The following is a 24057-nucleotide window of genomic DNA, read 5'->3' on the forward strand; positions in this document are numbered from 1 at the left end:
GATGGATGAACTGATATCCTGTTATTTTGGGAAAGTGCTATTTTAAAGACGTTCTGTTCAGAACATCGATATTCCTGATAGATAGTCTTAAAGGCGAAACGTGACAGGACAGGCCAGTGGTGACTGGAATTGACTACAATAGCGTGAAGATTCCGATTGTCGTACAACACAGCATTGTCATCTGCACGACATAGTAGCACCTACATTGGCTTTCGATGGTTCTATACAGCAGGTCCCCACAACCTAACTACTGCAAAACTGTATTTTCCGAGCGGAGGTTTCGGTCGGGGGGCTAGGAGTGGCCGGGATCTCTAACGCTTCCCTCCTTACGTGCTCTGTTTGGAGAATAGATCAACTGTACTTAAGTATCATTGAAATTTAACAATCGAACATTTTCACTTAAAAGTTCATCTGTGTTGGTAGAAGTTATTCTGAATCAAGATTGAACTGTAATTGCCAACACCAAAATTTGACCCACCCAAATTTTCGACTGTTCAACTCCAATTTTGGTGTTGGCAATTACAGCTCAACCTTGATTCAGAATCTAACATCATAACGGAAGTGAGAAAATCTACTATGTTCTCAGTCGCTGTACGCCTAGCTCATATCTTTAAAGCTACACATAATTATAAGGGTTGTGTGCGTGTGTGTAGAATCAAGGCCAATCCATTTAAGCTGTACGTGTGTATAAGTTAAACGTGATGTGGGATGTAAGCATCATCAGTTAGAGGCATAGAGAATCAATCCCTCACGGTAATTACTGTAATTGTGTACCGAAGTAATCATAACTGTTCCGGAACTTCGGGTTCTATTTTAAACCCTTAATACATGAAATGGAAATATCTAATTGAGGGTTTTCATCGAGGGATATGCAGTACAAATGATACATGAAGTTATCAGTATTCTACAAGTCTGCCATTCCGCTGTTTAGTAATCTGGTTTAAATTCCCCGCATCCATGGACCTGAGATCGATTCTAGGGACGACCCCAGATCGGGCATGTTGTTTGGGATTACATACGTCATTTCGGATGGGGACGTAAAGTCGGCGAGGGAGCTTGAGGCATAAGTTTCAAACCTCTGCACGTAAAAGCACCCAATATACTTATAGGGAACAGTAGGGGTGACCCGGTGTGTTTGGCTAAAAACGCGAGCCGTAGCGAGGCACATTGCACTCACAGCTACTTGAAAAAGGAATATGCTCCACCTCAATTGAGGATGACTGCTTTACGTTCTTTATTATCAATCCACGAAGCTTGAGGCACAAAATATACAAGCCGACCATGAGTTTACACAGCATCACCATGCAAATTAAATTCCAAGTTCCGAGAAGTGCGAAGTCACCTGTCCCTTGAGATCGAAAGATTCACCAGGAAGCCCGACACTGACGCCATTAGTGTAATCATGTAAGCAGTGTCAGCGGGAATCATACAGCGTACGAGCTAAAAATACATCTATCATTATTCAGGTAAATGAGATCGTTGGATGATATGAATATTTTCAATCATTGCAAGTGGCAGCTATCTAGACTCATGTCAAGTTTCATATCTTCGGTTGCTCACCATTAATTACCCACAAGGCAAATACAAGTTATTGATCCATATCAGCTGCAATTTTGTATCGTCTCCAACCTCTCATGATGTCATATACAAGTACCACACGGAGAGGTATATATCTATCCATATCTATATCTATATCTATGCCTCACATATGTATTACAGATTATGTGTCTTTTCAATGATTTGTATGTCCATGAGTTCATTGGATGTTGACTTGGCGCAGTGTGGCACCTGTCTTCTTTCAGCTTTTTGAACGTTGCTTCTATATAGAATAGAATCCATTGGAATATCATTTGGTTGGGAAACATTTCCATATATCTATATCTATATATATATATATATATTTGGTAAAGACTGATACCGACCCAACATACACCCTTCGTGTTTATCACAAGATAGATATTGTATTATACGAATAACATTATTTTCCTGTATGATATTGATCCATATCTTTAGGTTTCATCGTGACAAACAATTCCGTACAGGTCACAGCTCTATAAACCATGGCATTTCAACATTCAAATAGTGCTACAACCTAGTACATTTCACTATTTAACTAGTACTATAGTTCGGTAAGCTAGCATATTTCAACAATCAACTACTACAATAGTCTAGTACATTTCAACATTCAACTAGTACAATTGTCTAGTACATTTCAACATTCAAATAGGTCACTTAACGCCATACTCCTTATATAATGATTTTCCTCTACAAAATTTCCACGTTAACAAAGAACCAATCTTCACAAAAATAGTCAACTTACGATATACATATCATATAACAATATATAGATATATATATATACAAATATATACAAGATAACTATATGTTTTTCGTCATAATGTACTCAATCCTCCATATCAGGGACATATTGATCGAAGCGTTCCAGTGTTCATTTTGGTATATGCTGGTCCCTTGTAGGCTTGTAAATTTTCTCTTTTAAAGATATAACGTTACAGCAAGGACATTATATAATGTCCTTGGTTACAGCAAACCGATCCAGTTATTTTTCATCGAAAGGGTTCTCAAGTATGTTTAGGGTCATTGACCCCACCCCAACATTTTTCTGGGTTCCTCATTTAGGCCACAGCAAGTAAATTTTATGGATGACATCCTCTGCAGACTCCAAGATTAATGAGATAGGGCGAAAGAAAAACAAGGCGGGCCAAAAAAAGATTCCTATATTTTCAAATTTTCATATCATGAATCTTGTTAAACAAGACTTGAGGCAACAAAATATGATATCACGACCAACAGGTCTTTTGTTCCTGTATTCAACCAATGAGGTTTCAAATATGATAAAAGACCTTCTTGATTCAACAGTAAGCATGTCATACCGGTCATGGGCATTCATACGCAATGGAACACCTCGGCAGCAACTATATTCAACTGGGTATTCATATGGAACACATTGTCAACAAATGCCATCAAATGCGAGCAATTGAGCCTCACGTTTGCTGGATCATATCAAACAATTGCACAACACAAGAGCCTTTGTCGGACATATGATCGGAGGGCAATGAAATTTCGAATTTGTTAGTAGTTCACTTCATTCAAGAACAGCAGATCGGATTACACGTTGTTGATGATATTGGCACAGAAATTACAGACTATATTACAAGTTTGGCATGAGGGCTGCACAGTGTCTTCCTGTAAGTTAGTGACGACGAGCAATCTTGTTACAGCTTGCATACACAATATTGTACAACGCATTTGTACAAAGTTTTCACAATTCTTACATTTGCAAATGCCCTTTCATGGTATCTAGAACGTTTTCGCGATAGAACTGACTGTAGTTTGCGACATATTATACTATTTTCGGTATGTTGACCATTGCCGAAGGGTAAAAAAATCTTGTTTTTTTTTCGAAATCAGTCGAAAATTAATGAGCGCGCTGATGTCATCCATAAAATTTACTCACTGTGGCCTTACCCACAAAACTGAACATCTTCAAAGATGGTGGCCAAAACGAAACCGTTCATTGCGCATATCCGTCTCAAACGCAAAGGATCATGGCACGTGGCCATGACGTTATTTCATTGGAGTCAGTTTTCTACAACTGGAAGGTTCAAATGTGTCGGCGGCAAGAAATGTTTGTGTCGGCGATCTGACTCGCCACCATTGGCAGGAGCGCTGCCCCCGGCCTGCTCCCCCAACTGTTGCTCGATCGTCGCTAACTGAGCGACATTTGGAGCCGCCGCGCCCACTCGGTTCAACGTGAAGCATCTCGGGAAGGCCTTTTTGAAGTTCTGCCGAAAGTGCTCGCCCATGAAGCCGTAAATGAAGGGGTTTGCCGCAGAGTTTGCGTAGCTGAGGCAGTGAGCGAACATTTTGATGCACAACGTTGTGTAGGTGAAGGGAAACATTGGATCAAACACGGCTAGCATATTCAGGACGTGGTTAGGTAGCCAGCACAGGGCGAAGAGGAGGACGACCACAGCTACCATCCGGGTGACTCTCTTCTGCCTCCGCAGGGCGTGCTGCTCCCCTTCGTTGTTCTGCCCGTCGTAGTCGATGACTCGAGCGCGCAGGCTCCGCACGATGAGACCGTAGAAAGTGGCGCTGACCAGCAGAGGGATGACGTAACTGTTGACGACGATGTAGACGTTGTAGACCTTCTGTTCGTGGGGGGTCCAGTCCTCGCGACAGAGGGTCTGCGGACCGTTCCACTCCTGCGATTCGAGCTGGGCGGAGATGGCAACCGGCAATGACAGAAGGAATGAGCCTAAGAGAAAGAAAAATACCACATGAAATCTTGCCATAGATAGATACTGCAAACTATAGCTTAAGATAAACTTTTTAGCTAAGACTCTTACAGAGAGTGAAATAGAAAATACTACAGAGAGTATCATTGCTCCCATTTCTGCATTTGCGCTTGCATTTTCACAAAATGTCCGTCAAATATCAAAAGCTATTGCAAGGAAGCTGAACAGATAAAAAAAAGTTCTTCTGACGCAAAATGCTTTACAGATTTATACCATAAATCAAATTGCCCTTCACCCGATCAACGATTTTTCTGACACCCTCGCAAACCGCTATCACTAAATCACTAAAGCCCATATGCATCGTTATTGTTACGCTCTGCAAAATTTAATAAAGTGTCCGTATGATAAATCACCAGAGGAGACCATGGTATAAAGTTACCACCCCATGACATGAGATATTGGACGTTATGGTACTCACTGATCCAGATGCAGCCGCTGATGGTCATGGCAATGGCAGGACTACGGTAAGGGATAGAGGAGATGGGGTGGACGATAGCACAGTATCGGTCCACGCTGATCGCCGCTAGCGTCAAACACGTGGCTTGTACCGTAACCTGATAAAGATACATGTATAGATTACGTTTAGTTTCTGTTTTGACGATCTGGAATTTGCATGGGAAAGGATTGAGTAGAAGGGGTTGTCGACATCACAGTACCGGTCCAGACTAATCGCAGCTACCATCAAACAAATGTCTTGTACCGTAACCTTATAGATAATAATAACAACGATAATAATGTTAATTGCATATTCATGCCCGGAGGACTAAATGCACATATGACAAAACGTGATCTAAAGGATGTAAAATATATAATGCGTGGAACACTGAAATACTGCAGTCTAGCGCTGAATACTATGTATTAAAATGCTAATAAGACATACTATTGGTAATCTATACACCTGATAGTTTCTTCTCTCTTTTTGATACACATGGAAACATAAAGTTACTTTGTTCATTATATGTTCATTCGCGCATGACAAAAGGTATTTAAATCAGTCCTGTTGTGGTATTTTTTTGTACATTTATTGTTTTGACTATCTAGACCTTGAAATTCTACAACAGTGGGTGGAAATGTAAAACTACAATTCAAACCAACGTGCCTATTTTAGTTCGAAATATATTCATTGAGCAATGCAGAATTTTTTCATCTATTCATTTTCTGATTAAGCAGCAATGCCTATTCGATTGACTTAGTTGCATAACATGCATTTCTAAAACATAGTTTAATGATGGGTCCAGTACATTTAGTGAGATCGAAAGCTGTTGATACCTAAAATGCCCTTTCAAGCAAACAAAAATGCAAGCATACAAACAAAAATGCAAACCAGCTGTCAAGCCGACTGTCACACTATGCATTATTGCACACTAACAGGCCTCTTGCAACAGGTACTTTTATTCCTGCACTTTCCTGTGACAATAGTTTTATCACCGATTTGATTGTTTTCAATGTCAGTCCCGTCTTGCATTTTTCTCCAATGATTTGTTTGCTCGCCCGCCAGGCATTTGCAGCAATCAGACGTTTCAGCTACAAATTGTGGTACTTCTAATAAAACTTATCCCTAATAGAGGAGCGTGTTGGAAAAGGGATTAGATGCATCGGCCTTAGATTGGCGCCGGTAAAGACTTCGCCGTTTAAAATAATGAAGGCAGACGAGTGATTAATGAGTAGTGGGTAGATTCTGCCGCTGCCGGGGTTCAGATGAGGACACGGTATACGGGGATGTTGTTTTAGTTTACGAGTATTCACGGATGACTGTTCAGAGTCCTTGACTATATCACGTTGTCCGACCATTCGTATCGATTTGAGACAATGTGACATAAAAATTTATAGGACATTAAGAGTATTTTGAAGTTATTGCAGGTTTGATAGACCGCAAAATGGTAGGAGAACCATAAAGCTGTATTTAATATTTTTGTGAACATGTAGAAAATACATTTCCCAGAATACATGACATTGCCAAGGTTGAATAAAATAGAATGGAATAGTATATCATATACATGAATATTGGGCATGTCCTTGGATTAATATAAATGAGACATTCTTATTGAATAGTCCCTGTACATCATAAAGAGTTAATATTGGAAGCCGGAAAATGTTTTACGGTGTCATAAAAAAAGCGCCATTAAACTGCAAACATTTCCTTATATGGACATACATGTTTACAAGTGCCTGCAAGTCAGCAGGTGCTTACGATTAACGGCGGAAGTGAGGCATATGCAATGGCTGTTAGATTTTGTTGAAATTAACGCTGTGAGGCCTATTAGAACTCCCTAACGATCGGTTCCACAGCGAACAGAATCCTCTGCATCAGAACTTCATTCCATTGGTGTTATCTTCCATGTTGATTGTTGAGCCTAGCCCCTCACTCACTGGACCCGCGGCACGTTGGCGACCTCGCCGCGACCGGGCAATTTGACTGAGCTCTCATCGAATTTTCATCGATGAAAAACTAATCGTTTACGCTTTGTGTGATTGTGTTTTTTAGTCACACCGGCCGTTTGCATGATATTCCCAATGAAAAATCAAGGGTAACACAAGTCCAACTTTAGTAGGACGCAGCGAGGCCGCCAACGCCCCGCGGGTCCACAAAATGGTGTTGCTACCGACTGAGTCCATGTGTTTCACAAATCCTGTTACCCAACAGGCATCACAGAGGGCCTCTCATTACAGTGTTCTTTATCTGTTTTTCCTCCAGGCTGTCTTTAAGAAGTTAGACTTGAAATTCCTTCAGTATCGCTTTACCAAGCTGACAGTTCTACCATCGTGATACCGATTAATAACGCATCTTTTATGTAACTTTTCTGTTCGATAGATTAATATCAAATGTAAAACACAGCAGGCATATGACGCAGGGAGAATCGATGTTGGCGCTGAACCATGACAAAAGATGAATCCAACTTCAAAAGTCATTCTTCTTCTAATCAGCCTGCTCTTGGCACTGCTGGCTTCACGGCGCCAATCGCAAGGAGAAATCAACCATGCGAACCCGTCAGATCTTGTCTAGTCTCTCCCCGACACGCTTCTTGGCTGAAGAATAGTGGAAACGATGAGACCTTGCCTGGCTTACCCGAGGGACTCTTGACTAATACAGTGAGTGGCATTTTCCAATATGAAAACCATATGCCTCAAAAGCCCCAGTGCTCAGAATTAAGCTAGTGGAAGTGGTGACGAATTAAGAAAATGAAGAGGCTAAAAAATGCTTCAAAATGATCACACTATTTGCACAGGGAATGGATAGAATTAACTGTTTCCTGCCAAATATATTTTTACACACACACACACACACACACACACACACACACACACACACACACACACACACACAAACACAAACACACACAGACAAGCACACGCACAAACACACAAACACACACACACACTGCGTTTTTTTCTGCTCTGAAAAAAGAAAGCAATACAGCGTAGAGGAGAGACGTACTTGACATTTATGTGTATTAGAAGACCAATTCGCTTTACCCCATTTGAGATACTGAATTGCTGAAATTATATTTGCTGGGAAATTACGTTGGTTAAACGACATTCAGGAATGGCATCAGTTGGAAATTACAACGACCTTTGAAATAAAGTTTTTGGAGAACATTTTGACTTTGCCTACTTTAGAGTGTTCTTGCAAAGTGCTATTCACCGCTGGCCCACATCTAAATAGAATCGGAGTTGCTGTACTTTGCATGATGGTGCAAAAATTAGGCGGGCATCTCAATGGACTGCGACGAATTGCCAGAGTCAATCAGAGCCGATTTGACTCCTACAGTTACGACTTTTAAAAGATCAAATGTGAAATGACGCAGGGTGTACCAGCTTGGTACCACGAGTGTCGCTCGGGGAATCTTGTCGTACGGCCCAAGTACTGCAGAGGTGGATCCAATGTTCCCGTTCGAAAGACGCCGACAGCTTAGATTACACACAACACAAGACATGTGGAGACAGGGAGATAGTCAGGGTCGGCAGGATGAAGCTAAGCGCTTTCAAGGAGATTTTACTGTTCATAAGGCGTAACTATTGACAAGCTGCGCGGAGATTTGTATATGGAATATTGCCGATGTAGGCAAACCGCGGCTCATACGTGGATTCTAGTGAATATATATTAGAAAGGAACGAAATTAATTGTAATTTGTGATACAGAAAAGATTAAACCTCCTTATCTTTGCACGTACCTAATCGCAACTGTGTTAAATTGTATGTATCTGATATCATTGGTAAACATATTAATGTGAAATTTGTGCACATTTGTCCTTAAAATCTCCTTGGTGTGTCCGTGAGTACCCCCTCTTCGCTCTATCATGAAATATATATGTACCAATTGACGTCTTCGGATTCACATGATTGACATCATATAGTGCAGTTTAGAAAAGCGATTTGGTCTCCTGCTATGCCATTAAATCCGAACCGTTGCAAATTGCACATATAACCCGTGAAATCGCATTTGTTGAGCATCTAACTGATCATACGGCATTTTTCCACTGCGGAGATGAAATATAATGTGAAGTCATGATCATATATACGTCTTGGAGTAAACTTTTGGGAGAACATTTCGTCTCCACGTATGTGGTGGAGATATCGCTTAGACCAAATGTATCATGTTGGAATAGATAACACATATAGATAACAGTGTTATTAACACACACACACACACATACAAAAATTATATCACAGACAGATACAAACGTTTTCTTCATTGCAGAAACCCATGGAACTAAGATTGCCAGACTGTTGTCCTGGTATGACCCCGTTGAGTTAATCCCCAAGTGCCTTGTCCAATTTCTCCCTAAATATAAATGTAAATGTAAATGATATACAGTACAGTATAACCCTAATGAAGTTTAACAAGAGGCGTAACTGACATTTAGATTAGTACAGTCCAGCGTAATCCGTTTATCTCCTGTGTGATTTGAAATACTGGACCGTTGCAAATTGCATTTCAGGAAGATTACGTCAGTTAAACCACTTGCTGATGGAAATGGCAACTAGATGTAACGTTAACTGTTATTGAAGGACGTGTTGGCATCACTTGTATGAGATATCGCAAAGATATTATAAAATGTCCATTAATTTTGCACGCAATTCAACGCCGTACAAAAGATGATACCATAGCTTCGTACCTATCACCCGTTTAGTATAACGTATAGCTTAGGTAATGGGATCGGATCAACAGTTCATGTTCCAATAAACCATTATCCTATTCTACTCAGCGTAGACTCGTAAAAGTCTGGAATTGGATTGGAGGGATTTCCATTGAAGTATTAGGAGGTTTAAGTTATAAAGCACAGTCCTCTTTATGGGCGGGATAACTTCTATTTTGGTGGATGGACCATTAACTTGAGTAAATGTTATGAAATGGTAATAACATAAATTTGGCAACGATACAGAGGAAAAGGAAGTAGCATGCCATATTTTCGCACACATAAGCTCCCCACGGCTCTCTCTGTTTCGCCACCATGTGTATCTAATTTTGGCGACGCCTCAGGGGCGAGCAAAATTTTTACTATATTGTGTGCAGATTGCAAGAATTCTAGGAATTGTACAGGAATGTGAAAGTCCATGGGACGATAACTCAAGAATGCCTGGATGTATAGTCTTCATATTTTGTAGGTGGGTAGGTCTGTGGGAGACCTTGTAATGATTGGATTTTGGGCCCCCTAGCGACTTTCTATGGTACTGCAGGGGAACTTTCACTATTCAAATGTCGTCTTCTGAACATGCTATAGTCATGATTTTTAAGTGGTGGGTAGCTCTTTGTTAGGAAAATATGTCCTGTAGATTTGGACCCCCTAGCGGCTATTTTTGGAACTGCAGGAGCTGATTTTGACTCAAACTTTGAAAGAGAATAACGCAAGAAGGGGATGACGGATCATCATAATTTTTGGTGTGTAGATAGCTTAAGTGATGATTAACATAATCATATGCCAATTATGCAAATCAATATCTGATTTGCATAATTAATGAGGACAGTTAATAAATCAGCTGAATTCTATTATAGGACTCTCAAACACATGACATATGTAACTGAGAAAGAGATAAATATCGATAGATATCAATAATGCAAATTGATACTTAATTTGCATAATTGATGACAAAATACTATAAATCCTTAGTGGTAAATGATGGAGATTTCATTTTTGCACCATTTGGAAGTTAAGTAAATGTGGCCACTATTAGACACAAATCTTGCATAGAGGGCCTCATTTACATAATTTATGAGGAAATGGTACGATATCTTTTGTTGTGAAAACAAGATTTTCATCCATTGGACAACTTGTGTTATTTTGGTAGAGAAGGTGATCGACTGATATGATTTATGCGAGGTCCTTATTTGCATGTGGGTTTAAAACGAAAACGTTAACAGAGACCACCGTCGCCATGGCAACATCTTTTTATGTTGCCAATCTTGTTTCACTTGTAATAAATGCATTACGCGCCGTTTTGATTATTTCCTACAGGATGTGAAGTCAGTTTGGAAGAGAGACATGTGCAGACTTTGTATCCTGTAACTGTCGCAAATTTCATTCTCTCAAAATTGCTTTGGTCAAACGCCTGGTTCTAATGCGGGAATCCGTAGTGTGAACACAATGATGTTCTTTAGGCCACACCAATATGATTTGTTTCCGCAAAAAGTCTGGGATGAAGATAGGGGCTTGCTTGGGAATAAGATAAGGAATAATATGGTTCAAAAGACACTATAGCAGACAACCAACTCATCCTGGTAATACCATGGTACAGTTGATGCACCTGTTGGTTTAAAATTATCAAAAGTACCTTTTTTTTGTATTTTAGATGTAGCGTACTTCTGTCAACAATGAAACAACATAATCGTTGAAGATAAAAACATTGGCAGGGAAAAATTGAATAAAGGCGTTTCGGCCAGTTGCGAATGTTGTAATGTAGTGAGTAAAAATTCCCTGATTAGGGGTGATGTGAATTTTTTTGGGGGGATTGGGAAAAAATAGGAGCGGGTGATTCCGAGAACCAATAAATTGAACTGGTGTGGCCTTAGTTTATTGTTTCGGCAACGCTGCCTAAGTAGCCAGAGGCTATCATTAAGACCTGTGAGCTCGGATGAGCTTTATCGCACACTGCACTTATCTACATGTAAAACTAACTCTCAAACGTACTCAAGGATACAGTCTCCTTCAATAGCTATTGCTAACGGTCGTCTGAAGGCGAGATACTTCCGTGAGGAAAAGAAACTTTTGGAGCAAGAAAATTTCGACTTTGTGTTACGTGCCTAACATATTCCCAATACCTCCAGTGTAAAAGGGTGGCGACCTCGTATGCACTGGGTGCACGCGAGAATGTAAAATTTTACAGATCGCACAACGGATTTCAGAGATAAAAAAATATTTTTACGCCTTGGGTATTTTGTTATCTTTTCAGTCATACTTTTACATCTTGCATGATATTCCAATTATGAAGTCAAGGGTTTCACGAATACAAGTTAGGTCGCACCGAGATCGTCTCTAGTAGAAGGGGGCCTAAGTGGTTTTCTGATTTCACATGCAGTTCACGGCTACCACTCAATACTGTATAGTACCATCGGATCCCCTGTACTTAAGAGGGTGAGCAAATTTCCTGGCGTGGTTGTTCGTGTTCCAAGAAAGGCATTAGCAGGCGTAAGTAATAAAGTACTGCTCTGAGGGTCTTCAACTTGTGGGTGGAATAATCTTGGGAGTGTTGGCAAGTATACCCAACATCTTAGACAGGGAGTATATCTTATCATTGCAGGGTGATTTGATTTGTGAAATAGTACAGGCCAAGACTTGTTGATCTTACGTCTGCGCAGTTTGGATCCATGCCATTGGCATTGCAAGGATATATTTATCCAAAATGTATACTATTGTACGCAATCATATACCAAGTACATATGCACCATTTGCATAATGAAGGAGAAAAACTTATATCTATATTGCTAGATGACAGGAACGTCATACTCATTACATATGTAACTTGGTTCGAGAGGATACAAAACTCATGTTCAAATTTGCATAACCGATGAGAAGATTGTATAATTCCTTAGTTGTATATAATGGCATATTTATAGTAGTGCTATATGTAGGTTAGCTGCACGGTAGAGTCTCACTACACTATTACGGAGGTTTTCCTTTGGGAAAGAAAAAAAAAAGCAGAAATAGATGCCATATTCCACAACGGTAATGCGTATTTCCTGCTTAAAAGCTTTTTCTGGAAGAGACAGCAACAAGGTTTAGGTCAAGAAACTGTGTACGTGACCATAGCGCACATACACGTCTAGACTATGGGGTACGGGAACACAACTCTTCAGTTAATTGACTTAACGTGTTCATTTGTGAAAGGTGGACGGGTTATTCAGTCATTCGTCTATTCCATACTTATAAGATCAAGGTTGAACGTAGGACAGACTACGGGGTGTTCGCTGGAAAAAAAAGTTGAAAGAACTAGTAGGTATTTACTATACTGATTCTTGTCCTCATGAAATTATCTACATGTGACATTAAAAATTGAGTTACAGTTTTGGGGGTGTCTGTGTGTCTGTCTGTGTGTCGGTGTTTCCGGATTGTTGTACTTAGCATAACTTAAGAACCTCTGGACGTGTTGTGACGACGTTTGGTTTGTGGGTCGTTGTTGAGAAGACAAAGGTCAAGGTGACTTTTGGACCCCCTGGTATATGACCTTGGAACTGCAGTAGAATTTTTTTTCTATCTTTTCCACAGTACGGCCCTGTCACAGTTGTCGCACGATAGATTTACGACAGCCACTTGAGGTCACAGTCGGGAATGTGACTTAGATGTAAAACCCAGCTGTCTTGTGCCGGACAAAGCTACACACCAGTGAGAGAGTGGGGAGAGCCGAACAAAAACGGGGCATATGATAAAAAGGTCACGATTTCCCCACCAACCTCTGCTTGAATAGTAATTTAATCATTTTATTTCAATTTACCACATTTGTGGAAGGATTGACATAACAGGTGACTATCACCTTTTCAAGATGTCATCCCAGACCAGACTGTAAGATTTAGACCATCGCACACCGGAGCATGTCCCTACTCTTTTTCGAAAGGTGCGGTGGGTTCTTTAACGTGCGCGGGGTGTGGCTCTCCCCAAACACGGGACCTCCATTTAACGTCCTAAAGTAGGACAAAGCAGTACACTATCAGCTACACAAAAGCGTTATGCTACGTCTCAAGCTTTACGCCTCGAGCTCAACGGAAGAGGATGAAGATCATTGTCGGTTCCGTCAGAGCATCGCTTATCAGAAAATCGTGCAACAAAAGATCGCGCGGCGAATGTTGCCGCGCCTTAACATGACTATAGCCATCAAACTATTTTCAGCTATTGACAATGAAATATTGAGTTTTCTAAATCATTCCTTTTCTGTTAAAGCCTTACATGAATGGACTTTACCAGTAAAACGTATGATAAAATGTACATTATCGGATTATTTTCTACGTCATTACCCTATGATGACGACCTTTCACTGGTGTTTCATACGTCATGTGTAAGCTTCTCAATATCTCGCGCTGTCTAAAAGCTAAAATGCGGAAAGCGTGTACACAGATAATTGCCGAGTGAAGTCATCTAACCATGAAATGTCAGCTTCAGGCATCGATTTGGACAGATGATAAACGCTTTGCTGTCGTTTGTGACGTGTTTCCTTGTCCTGTGGTGACCGTTACTCTTTATCTTGCTCGGTGAGTCACCGGTGTAGGCGTCATGCATGGTAAACCGTGCATACAAATAAGAAATGTATTGCTGTCTCTGACATGAATACAAAGGCCATTTTGTTTTGTCAGTTAGTCCATATTGGTTTGATTATATGGATGACATCCGCGCGCTCATACATTTTCGTCCGTTTAAAAAAAAAAAATCGGCCCTACTGTTAATCGTAAAAAGCAGCTGGAGAAGGAGAAAACACATGCTGTAAATTGCAAAAACAAATCTCGGAAAAAGAAAAAAAGTCAATTCCAAAGGTAAAAGAAGTAGTTTTGAAAGAACAAAAATGAAGAATCTATATTTCGGTAAACCATACTCCTGTACTCCGTGTGTTTAGTTCCCTTCATCCCTTCTGACCACGCATATTTCATAATGAAGCTAGCTTTCTTTTTCCAATTTTTTTTACTCGCACGCTCGCATTAGTTTTGGAGTCCCCATGTGATGTCATCCATTATCCATATAATCAAATCAACATGGCCTGATCAACTTTTCTGTCTGTGACAGTCTGGATGTTGATGTTTCTAAAACTTCATTTCTACCTAAAGTTTTGTCAGGCTATCTGTTTGCTTTTCATTATTTCGTTCGCTCATCTATCTACTAGCCAACAGGGTAGCGATCAGTGGAAGAGGACTATGGCTAGCAATGTCTCACATCCAGGCTATCGCTCACTAGCTCAGTCTGTCTCTCTCGCTCGAAAGACCACTCACTTACACATGGACTTGACAATGAAATTAGAGGGCAAAATGTATCACCCCAGGCCTTCTCTCTATAATTCCAGGTCCAGTCCTAATTCCTTTTTTTAAAATCATATCCCTCGACATGTAGCGTTAGGCCAAAGAACAGAAATGTTGTGTTTCCGGTTCGGTCCTGAATAAAACAACTATGGTCGGTCTTTTTTTTCGGCCGAAGTGATCCAACAAGAACAGTTTAAAGCCATCGGATTCTTACCCTGGGCAAGTCGTAAAGGAAGTGCTCCAACTGTGACCTGTCCAGCAGCTTGAATGGTGGATTGACCCCCATAAGCACATAAATTCATAAAAGGATTAGAGCGTCTGCCATCCCAGAACAATGGCAGGGACAGATTACCATAATACTGGTAAAGAAATTCAAAATTTTTCTGTACTGGTTTTCATAGGAACATTATCAAACCATGCAGAATAGCTCAGATAACTGCAAGAAAGTTACATAATCCAAGGAGGTTTCAATCAGATAAGATCCCTTGGTCTTGGATAATCAAGACAATACTATCTACAACTTGCAGGTTTTGGAAAAGCAACCTTGTTCAAAATTTCAAATCAACCCTGTCAATGCAGTGTCAGAGTATCTAATTTTATCTACATTTCCAACTTGAAAATGTCCTTCCCACATTAGCTTTGGTAATTGTGTGTTTGTAAATATGACTTGTAATTTTGGCATCTACTTGTAGTCTAAGAAACCAGTATAGACTAGGGCTCTGTAGAACTGTACACAAAACTGCCAGCTAATGTCTCAAACTAAATCCGAAGCCATTGTTGTCATTACTTTAATTCTGGGCAAAGTGTCCTTTTTGATGTGTAGACATACTTTAATTTCTGATATCTGTTGTTATTTCAAACATAAGTTGAAGAGTAACTTGTACTTGGTAAACTGTCTCAGGCAGGATTACACTGATGTGCACTGTACGGCTGCCAGTAGCATACTGAAGCCTATAGTTTACATTATCCAGCCTTTATATAGTTTTACTGGGGTCTTTAACAATGTAAGGGCATGAGAACACTGGTATTTTCAACATGATGTTGTAATTGTGCAGAAATACCTTGTAAAAGTTTGTAAGAAAATGTGCATGACTACACCGATATCAGATCGAAAATTTTACGTCCCTTGGTAGAGGTACTAGGTCGACCAACAAAAAAAACGATATGGTCGGCAGACTTTTGCTAGGGTCGGTCAGGCAAAACAACGTTCTTTCCCTAGACCTAATAGAAAATGACAAACATGTGATGCATTATACACGTCCATCCTCACACTTCTCTGCCCGTCAGTGAAACTTACGACACACGCCCATCTTCATTAGCCTTCCGCGCCATTCCATAAAACCTCGGCAAGCAGGTTCACACGTATTCGAGTAATGAGTAAAGCCCGTAGTGGCGTAGTAATTTGTTACGATCTATAGGTCGCTTACCCCGGAGGGCCTTGCTTATAATTCTAGCGTGCCGTGTTTTTGAATTACATACAGTCAAACATTTAATGTTACCAACTCATCATAAGGAACACATTTTGGTGGTCCCTTCGATAAAATTTCCTTTGACACAAGCATTTGGAATTCTGTATATAGTGACTACATCATAGTACATGTCCGCATAGACCATGTTTTGTCGATCCCCTGAGTGGTTTACAGGTTTAACTGTGTGTAGAAGAAACAACCCATAAGTTAAGCCTGGATTAGGAAGTGTCATATATGTAATGTACATTTCCTCCTAGCGCACCAGCCAAGTATACGAAATCCAGCCGAAGCTTTACTTCCAACGGTTTTGTATTTCGTGATATATTCCTATTCACGTTTCCTGGCCTGCGTCCCAGAAAGGGGCATTTTCATGATTTCCCTGTCTGTTCTACAACATAAGATATAACATACCGCACTGTTAAGCAAACCGTGAGACCGATTTCCGAACACATTGATAGTAATTATTAACAAGGCTAAACTTTTCGTGTATTATCTTACTAATAGTACAATTATTATAATTACGCTGATTCTATCTCATCCCGCAGTGCCACCCACCCGCTCACAGTAAAACAAATCACATCCACCTGTGTGGTGTGTCGAGTAACACTGAACGGTATCTAACAATGTGCTGCTAACTATCTCAATGCTTCAATATCCAGAGAGAACAGGTTTGTGATGTCTCATTTACTGTTATTGTTTCCCGGTGCAACCCGACTGTAGGCTGCCAAGTTTACGGTGTGCCGGATAATTCAAACCGTTTGGATTAGCTCTATTTTTGCAACGGCTGACGTCTGACAAGGCCCACAGATTAAACGATGTTGACGTTTTTCTTCGATGATAAATGTTTCACACAGCAGAGGTGCTGAACTACGTGGATTGATGTCTCAATTGGATGGAGCAAGAGGTACAGGTCCATTTCATTCCCTGACCTACAATGAGTTATAGCCTGGATGCCAGACTGCTTCCAGGTCTGCACGGCCAACTCCTCGGATCTAGGGCCAACTTACATGCTCCCGAGGAAAATATACAGCAGGTCCCTCTGAGTTAGACCATGAGAAACATCTGGCATCCAGGCTAACAATCACAGCCTTTCTTACCATTCTATTGATAAACACTTGTTTGTTTTCTTATTTGTGCCATTATTCAGCTGCTGACTTATGTTATGACAAACATGCTGTGGAGATTCTGAAAGACGGAAAAGCAGAAGAACGGTATAAGATGTGAGGAACCGACCTGCATGAAGTAGTTGACGAACTTGCACATGAACAGCCCGTAGTTCCAGCTGGTCGTGGTGAAGCCTGCAGCAGTGAAGGGGACACAGCACAGCAGGAACGACACGTCCGTCACGGCCAGGTTCACGATGTAGTAGTTCGTCACGGACTTCATCTGGTCGTACTTCCACACCACGTAGATGACCAGCAGGTTGCCCATCAGGCCGACCACGCAGATCAGACCAAAGACGATCGGGCCTGCGATGGCCTCGGCGCCGAGAGGGGACCCTCCCGTGTCCGGTAAGGACTTGACGTCGCTGCCGTCGTCCTCCGGGACCGTGGAATTCTCCCACGACGTTGTGTTGTTAGCCATGATTAGACGGGTAACTCTTGCCGCGCTGTACTGTAGAAACAGAATCGCTTTTAAAATGGCGTTATCATCGATCAAGTCGTAGTGTTGACAGTCATCTAAATAGAGGGAGAATTACAAGAGGTTTCCCAGCTGTATGGGCGGAGAACTAGTCCGCCCAGAACCTGTGCCTAGCCTACACGCCCGAAAACACCACAAGTGGCAAGAGCCGAAGCAACGGTAGGGATTCTCCACTGAACGTCACGTGACATCCCGTCAGAGACAGCACCATCTCATAGCTACAGCCCCATGCCACTAGGACGGCGACTTCGCTGCGACCGTGCTGCGACCGGAAATTTGACAGAGCGCCCAACGAATTTTATAGATATGAAACGGATCTTTTTACGCTTTGTGTGTTTTGTTGTCTTTTCAATCATACTTTTACATTTTGTATGAAATTCCAACAATGAAATCAAGGGTTGCACAAATCCAATCTAGGTCGCAGCTAGATCGCAGCGCGATCGACGCCCTAGTGGAATGAGGGCTTCACCAAGATCTCCCCAGGGATCACGTCTCCGCGCGGATTTTGTGGCCCTTCAAGTTCACCGGGGGGACATGGGTGAGCAATTTGATTGACAGGTTCGGCTGACGAGGCCATCTGATCGGGAAACTTAACCTGACCAGGTCACGGGGGGGGGGGGGGGGTGAAGATTTAGGGATTCTAACCACAGGTAGAAGTCGGTGAAGGGCGACTTTCTCTAGATATTCACAGGTTAATACAGGTCAGGACTGAATGTCTATTCAAAGCGGATTACGCTGCTTCACGGTAGCTGACAAAAGTTGGCAGAGGTCATATCTCCGTGATGTACTGTAAGTGCTGAAATGTTCTCGGTGGTTTTATGTTCGCGGTTAACGATTTCGCGGTGAACTCTTTACCACGAACTTAAAACCACTGCGAAAAGCTGTTCCATTGTGTGACTGTAGCGCTACTATTGTGTCAAACGCGGACTCAAAACCACCGTAAACACTCCATTTTCTCACAACCGCGAAATTAAATCCCCACGAACATTTCTGCATTTACAGTATTTAGAGCATTTGTAAATTCTTGTTGTATCTTGTGTCATTGGTTATGGAAATAGGGTTGTAATTAGCATAATTTATTTCAATTGATGGTCTTCTTTGCCAAAATTACGTATATTGTATGTGTGAAAGTTCTATCCTTTGGCAGAATTTCATTTTTAGATTTTAGCATTGATTACGCAAGTGACTTCTACATTTTCATAATCTACACATGGTAAAGTTCACCTTTAACTAACTAACACATATGTTATAACTCACAAGTATGAGATTCGCATCATTTACTACTAAGGAAGTATGGCATATCGATTATGAAAATTAGGCCCTTATTTCCATAACTGGTATCTATTAATGTTCCACCTTCCATGAATTACACATGTTACCTGTATCGAAGTCCTATCATGGAAAACGCTGCAATTACAGAATATCTCCATTGATTATGACATCGTAGTCCTATTTTGCATGATTTGAATTTCGTTGTAACTATTTTTTGGCTGAATTTCGTTGTGTATATCTCTGTCTAAGCTACCTGCCCCATATCATGGAAATCTGTCGTTCCTTTCTTCAGTTAACATCTCTGAAATGCCCTTGCCTCCCATCCAACATCGCCCTTCCCATCTGAATAACAAGCTGCCAGGGGGCCACTACACCACTGTTTCCTTACATCAAAAGACCACAGCATTTCCAGGATAAACCAGCCAGAAATCGGAAGTTCTGCTACAGTACCAAGATAAGCCGCTAGGAGACCCAAAATCGACATTGGCCTTCCTCTTCTCAAGACCTCCCCACATACCAAACATCATCGTAATACATCCAGAGCTTCTCAAGCTATAATGTCCCGAAATGCCCAGAAACAGAAACAAACACATGGACAGACAAACAAACAAACAAGCAGTCACACGCACACACAAACAAACAGACACACCAAAAACAATATCACCATTTTGTTCGCGGAGGTAGTTATGTAACCCCAGTGCCTAAGGAAAGATCATCGAGCGGCTGTTTTTCCTGTGTGTGTTTTCCGTCAACGTCAAATGAAATTTAGGTGGGCGTCCAAGGAAATTTCTGCCAAACTAAACCAGATGTAACCTACTTCTCACAGCACGAGTAGGGGATAAAGCCGTGTGCGTTTGTCTGGTGTTGTAAATATGTGACCATGACCCTTCCCCGTCCTGTCGTAATCCTGCTTGACCTTGGCCGTGACACATTCTCTACCACAAGACGAGATCATTTTCTCAGTTCAACCCTGACGTTTTACTTTGCAGTGCTGTTTTCCAAGACCTAAATTAGAACCATGTTTAAGGGCGGATTTTGGCAGCAGTATCGTTAGACTCACTTAGAGACTTCAAGATGATTTGTCTAATGTTCGTGAGAAAGGTCAGCTGTGAGCGAAAAAGGTGTAAAATGGCAGCCAGCGAATTCCACACCGTCGTCGCGGTATTTGACCCACACAAACTCACAACGTTTCATCTAAAAAAAAGCTTCTATTACCTCTAAGGCAAATAGCCAAGAGGAGGCTAAACTTGATAAGTGCCAATGAACTTCCAACGAAATGAAAATGTGATCAACTAAGGGAGCGGCTTCTGTTTTCCCTATCGTCTCTTCGTGGTGGTCATTTTCGAGCGGGGCACTATATAGACGTTGTGTTGGCGTAGCGGTTAGGGTGTTTGGCCCAGAACCCCGAGGTCCTGGGTTCAAACCCCCTGACGATGCCACCTTGACACGACTTCCCTCACTCTACCCATGTCCTGGCTTTGGTTGGGAGTTAATGTAAAGAGCGCGGTGGAAGAAGAGGGTTGGTCTCCGCCAAATACCGTGCCTTAGAGACAGTGGATAATACCGTACCCCACTACCTCAGAAAGGCTATGGGACTACCTATATAGCTACCTATTAAGTTCTCATCACGTCTTGATCTTAAACAGGTATCCAATACAAAGCGTGAATACGAAATGATTATTGAACCACAAGTATGGGTGGGTAGGAAAAAAATAATGTAGATAATTGATATGCAGAGCACGTTAGAAAGTGAGCAATGTTCAGGAACAGATCCCCGCATCAGACGGGAGGTACTGGTGCGGAACACCCGCAACTCGCTCTCAACAATGCCGCGACTGCGCACTATGCATATACTTAGTAGAAATCATCGGAGCACCGAAACTCAACATAGAGTCTCATGGATTACACGTAATGCTTTGATAAACTCAATGTTTGCCAAACACCACTCTATCGCTTTCCTTCTTATGCTTCCTAAGCTTACTGAAATGCCACCATCGCATCATACAAAGCTTATCATTCATAGAATCGTATTATAGTCTCTTGATAGTGATCTACACAAAGACCAATTGAACCGGTGTGTTACGCCGAAGGGCGGTTATACCGGCTATACAGATACAGATACAGAACCAAAAATGCAACCTACAGATTTGCTTACCCCCTTTCCAATCGTGATGAATGGGTCTTCAATCACACATGTTGATAGCCTCGGATTAAACGTACGCGGTAGAGGGGCTTCTGTCACTGTCATCAGGAGTTCAATTCTCACACAGCCATCTCTTCAATGGTCGACCGCTCCTTCGATGACTGTTCTTCCTGATACACACTGTCTGCGACACACTTACAGAATGACCTTACGAAACCTGAACGTCTAGGCCTACAGCGTGTTACACAAACAATCAACTGATGATGACGACTGACAACGCGGTACGTGCAGCTTGGATCAACCAGCGTTCAAACACCAGAGCATATGCGGGTTGTGTGGAGGATGTACACTGGTAACCTGGTTCTGTCAGAGTGGAAGAAGTCCATCCATTATAGGCAGCTTATTTGGACGTTAAGCCCTCGAGGGGAAGTTTGTTTACCGCTAGGACTTGGGCAATCTCCGCCTTGTCATTACAGAAAATGTAGTGATAATGAAAACAGGAATAGGTGACTAATTATGTGATTTGAGTGAATTCTCCCGAGTTGTTTGCGGAGGTGAAACGTTGAGGAAGAGCTCATGCATCATTCAAATCTCGCCAGTCAGATGTTTGACTCCGCCGCTGCGACCTATTTTCGGGAGAAGTGTTTATTTTTCTCCAATAGACGCGAGTGGGTCGTTACGGTTGGGGAAGCACATTCTTTGAGAGATTAGTTTATCCGATTATCCGGATTAGGGCAGATGCTGAGCCTCTTGCATGATGAAGCGACCAATATAAAGCTGGGAAACAGTTGCGAAAGGCTTTAAACATCTTGTGCGGCAGTGTAACAATTATCCCATATAAGTTTATGATCCCTGAGTTAAGTGTATTTCGAAATGTTGAAATTAGTTGCATGCCATGTATAAGATTTAGCATTCTCATGGGATATGATAAGCAATTAAGAACACGGAGAACATGAAGGCTTTACCACGGTCCAAAGCACACGGATGTCTGTCCTGACGTCACGCATAAATTACCCTGCAGACAAGAGCGTTGGACGCCAGCATTAAGGTGCTCTTTGACCCGTCTAATGAAGTACCCGAACTTTGGTAAGTGGCATTGAGGACTCAGTGATACATAGTAGAATGGGTAGACTCAAGGGCTTTGCTCTTCCACGAAAGCTTTTTTACACTATCACATGGAATCAAAGACATTCCGATGAACGAGCTATTATGAATTCTACCTTCGCACCGTCTATTTAGTTCTCAGACGTCACGTCATGCCAAGCTTAAGAGTTCTATGCAGTTTTCTTTTCCTTCGTACTTGTGGAGTTTTGCTACTATATCCTTTCCCCAAACAGATTTTCTCTATCAGACTATCTTCCCCCAACCCGGTATTTCTTTTGCTGCAACATTCTTTTCAGTTTACCAACAAAATTAACCTTTTTAATCGCCAAACTTTTAACGTGGGTTGGTTGATGTCTAGGTATAACGTGCCAGTTCTAAGTATTATTGATCGAGGGCATCCACTTCTGCACACGACTTACTTCAGCACTGTTAACACGGTGTGTTTGCATGCTACTGTGCATGTCCTTTCAATCGTGGCTAGACGAGAGAATTGCCCTTTCTTCCTGCATCTGAACTTGGTCGTTTGACCGCCTGGTAGTGTGGAAAATTCTTGTCTACGCACGTTCTCTCTTCAAACAATCCTGGAAGCACATATATTGGGCTGTACACGTCCATTTCTTGGCACTCATTAGAAAGGAGACAGGCTCTTATCTTTGACCCCCGACCATTGGTTTCCCGTGGCGTCTTCAAGTCTGACGTTACATGTGAAACTTTTTTTCACATATTTGCCTCGAACGTTTTGAAAATTTGAATCAACAGCGGTAGGCTGCGTATTGACAAAAACCACATGAAGATATAAAAAGGTACAAATACTCATGTGGAATAGGATCTTATTATAATGATTGAGTTTTCTTCATGCACAATCTGGTGACTTTCGGTGGACCGTCTGCCAGTTTAAACAGGGCAACCCCTACCGGTTCTACTTTGCACTGCAGCTAGGTGTCGCTGCTGCAATGCGAAGACTGCAGTCCCAAACGGACTCATGTTGTATCCACTCCCAGGATCATCACAGGGGATTATATCATGAAGGTTCAGTAATGATGTATTGTTGTAAAACATTGTTGGTTGTAATCTGCTATGATTTGACTCAATATCATTGTGACTTGAAGTAAAATCATCAACGCAGAACTTAAGCTCGTATTTTGTTTGTTTGTATTTATTTATTTGTTTGTTGACAAAGAATTGGCGAATTTTGAACAAAGCAAAAGTTTTGAAAAAAGATGCCCGTGGTCACAGATCTATGAACACTTTCAGAAGCGCGAAATATTCAAATATTCAAAGCTCAACGGTGACTGTAACCGTTGGTGACGTCTGCACCAGTGATAAAGTATTTTCTTCCTTAGCGTATCCGGCGGGTTAATATGACGCTATACCTTTGGATGACGTGACTCATGTATTAGAAGTTCCAGACCGACGCAGCTTACAGTAATTTCCGTTTTTCAAATAGAGCTTCTGCGTAGATTCATAGCGGGGGGAGGAGGTCCTTGTTGCATAATTCGTCTTCATCTAGAACAGGAAACAATAGTAAACGAGAGCAGCTCGCACGCTGTGATTTCCATACCTCCAACCAGCAAGCCTTGCAAGACAATTCATGACGCAGGAATTTATTTTATGTCTAGCTGAAGTTCAAGGTTGTGGCGTAGGAGCTATAAATGTTGGCTTACCGATTTT

The 24057-nt window shown here is 41.5% G+C and overlaps 1 protein-coding gene and 1 long non-coding RNA gene across 2 annotated transcripts in view; one reads left to right on the forward strand and one right to left on the reverse strand.

Moving 5' to 3' along the window:
- The window catches only part of LOC136446750 (uncharacterized), a 72088-nt gene extending 52787 nt beyond the window's left edge, over positions 1–19301 (forward strand). Inside the window, exon 2 of the long non-coding RNA XR_010757646.1 lies at positions 17374–19301. This is a non-coding gene — a long non-coding RNA (uncharacterized lncRNA). The remainder of the gene's footprint in view (positions 1–17373) is intronic.
- LOC136446747 (G-protein coupled receptor 54-like) lies at positions 1383–17810 on the reverse strand. The gene is made up of 3 exons (XM_066445288.1): positions 17460–17810; positions 4741–4876; positions 1383–4282 (listed from the first exon to the last, which is right to left on the reverse strand). Exons 1-3 carry the CDS (start codon positions 17808–17810, stop codon positions 3603–3605), a joined length of 1167 nt encoding a protein of 388 aa, XP_066301385.1. The 3' UTR covers positions 1383–3602.
- Positions 19302–24057: the final 4756 nt, after the last annotated feature.

This window comes from Branchiostoma lanceolatum, chromosome 13 (genome assembly GCF_035083965.1).
Source record: "Branchiostoma lanceolatum isolate klBraLanc5 chromosome 13, klBraLanc5.hap2, whole genome shotgun sequence".
In the NCBI taxonomy this organism is placed as follows: domain Eukaryota; kingdom Metazoa; phylum Chordata; class Leptocardii; order Amphioxiformes; family Branchiostomatidae; genus Branchiostoma; species Branchiostoma lanceolatum.

Excerpts from the sequence above, each read along its gene's own strand:
- LOC136446747 (XM_066445288.1), bottom strand. The coding sequence starts at position 17,810 with ATGGCTAACAACACAACGTCGTGGGAGAATTCCACGGTCCCGGAGGAC. Across the intron at positions 4,877-17,459 it reads TCGTCAACTACTTCATGCAG|GTTACGGTACAAGCCACGTG; the intron begins GTCGGTTCCTCA and ends TATCTTTATCAG. Across the intron at positions 4,283-4,740 it reads CAGCGGCTGCATCTGGATCA|GCTCATTCCTTCTGTCATTG; the intron begins GTGAGTACCATA and ends TCTTTCTCTTAG.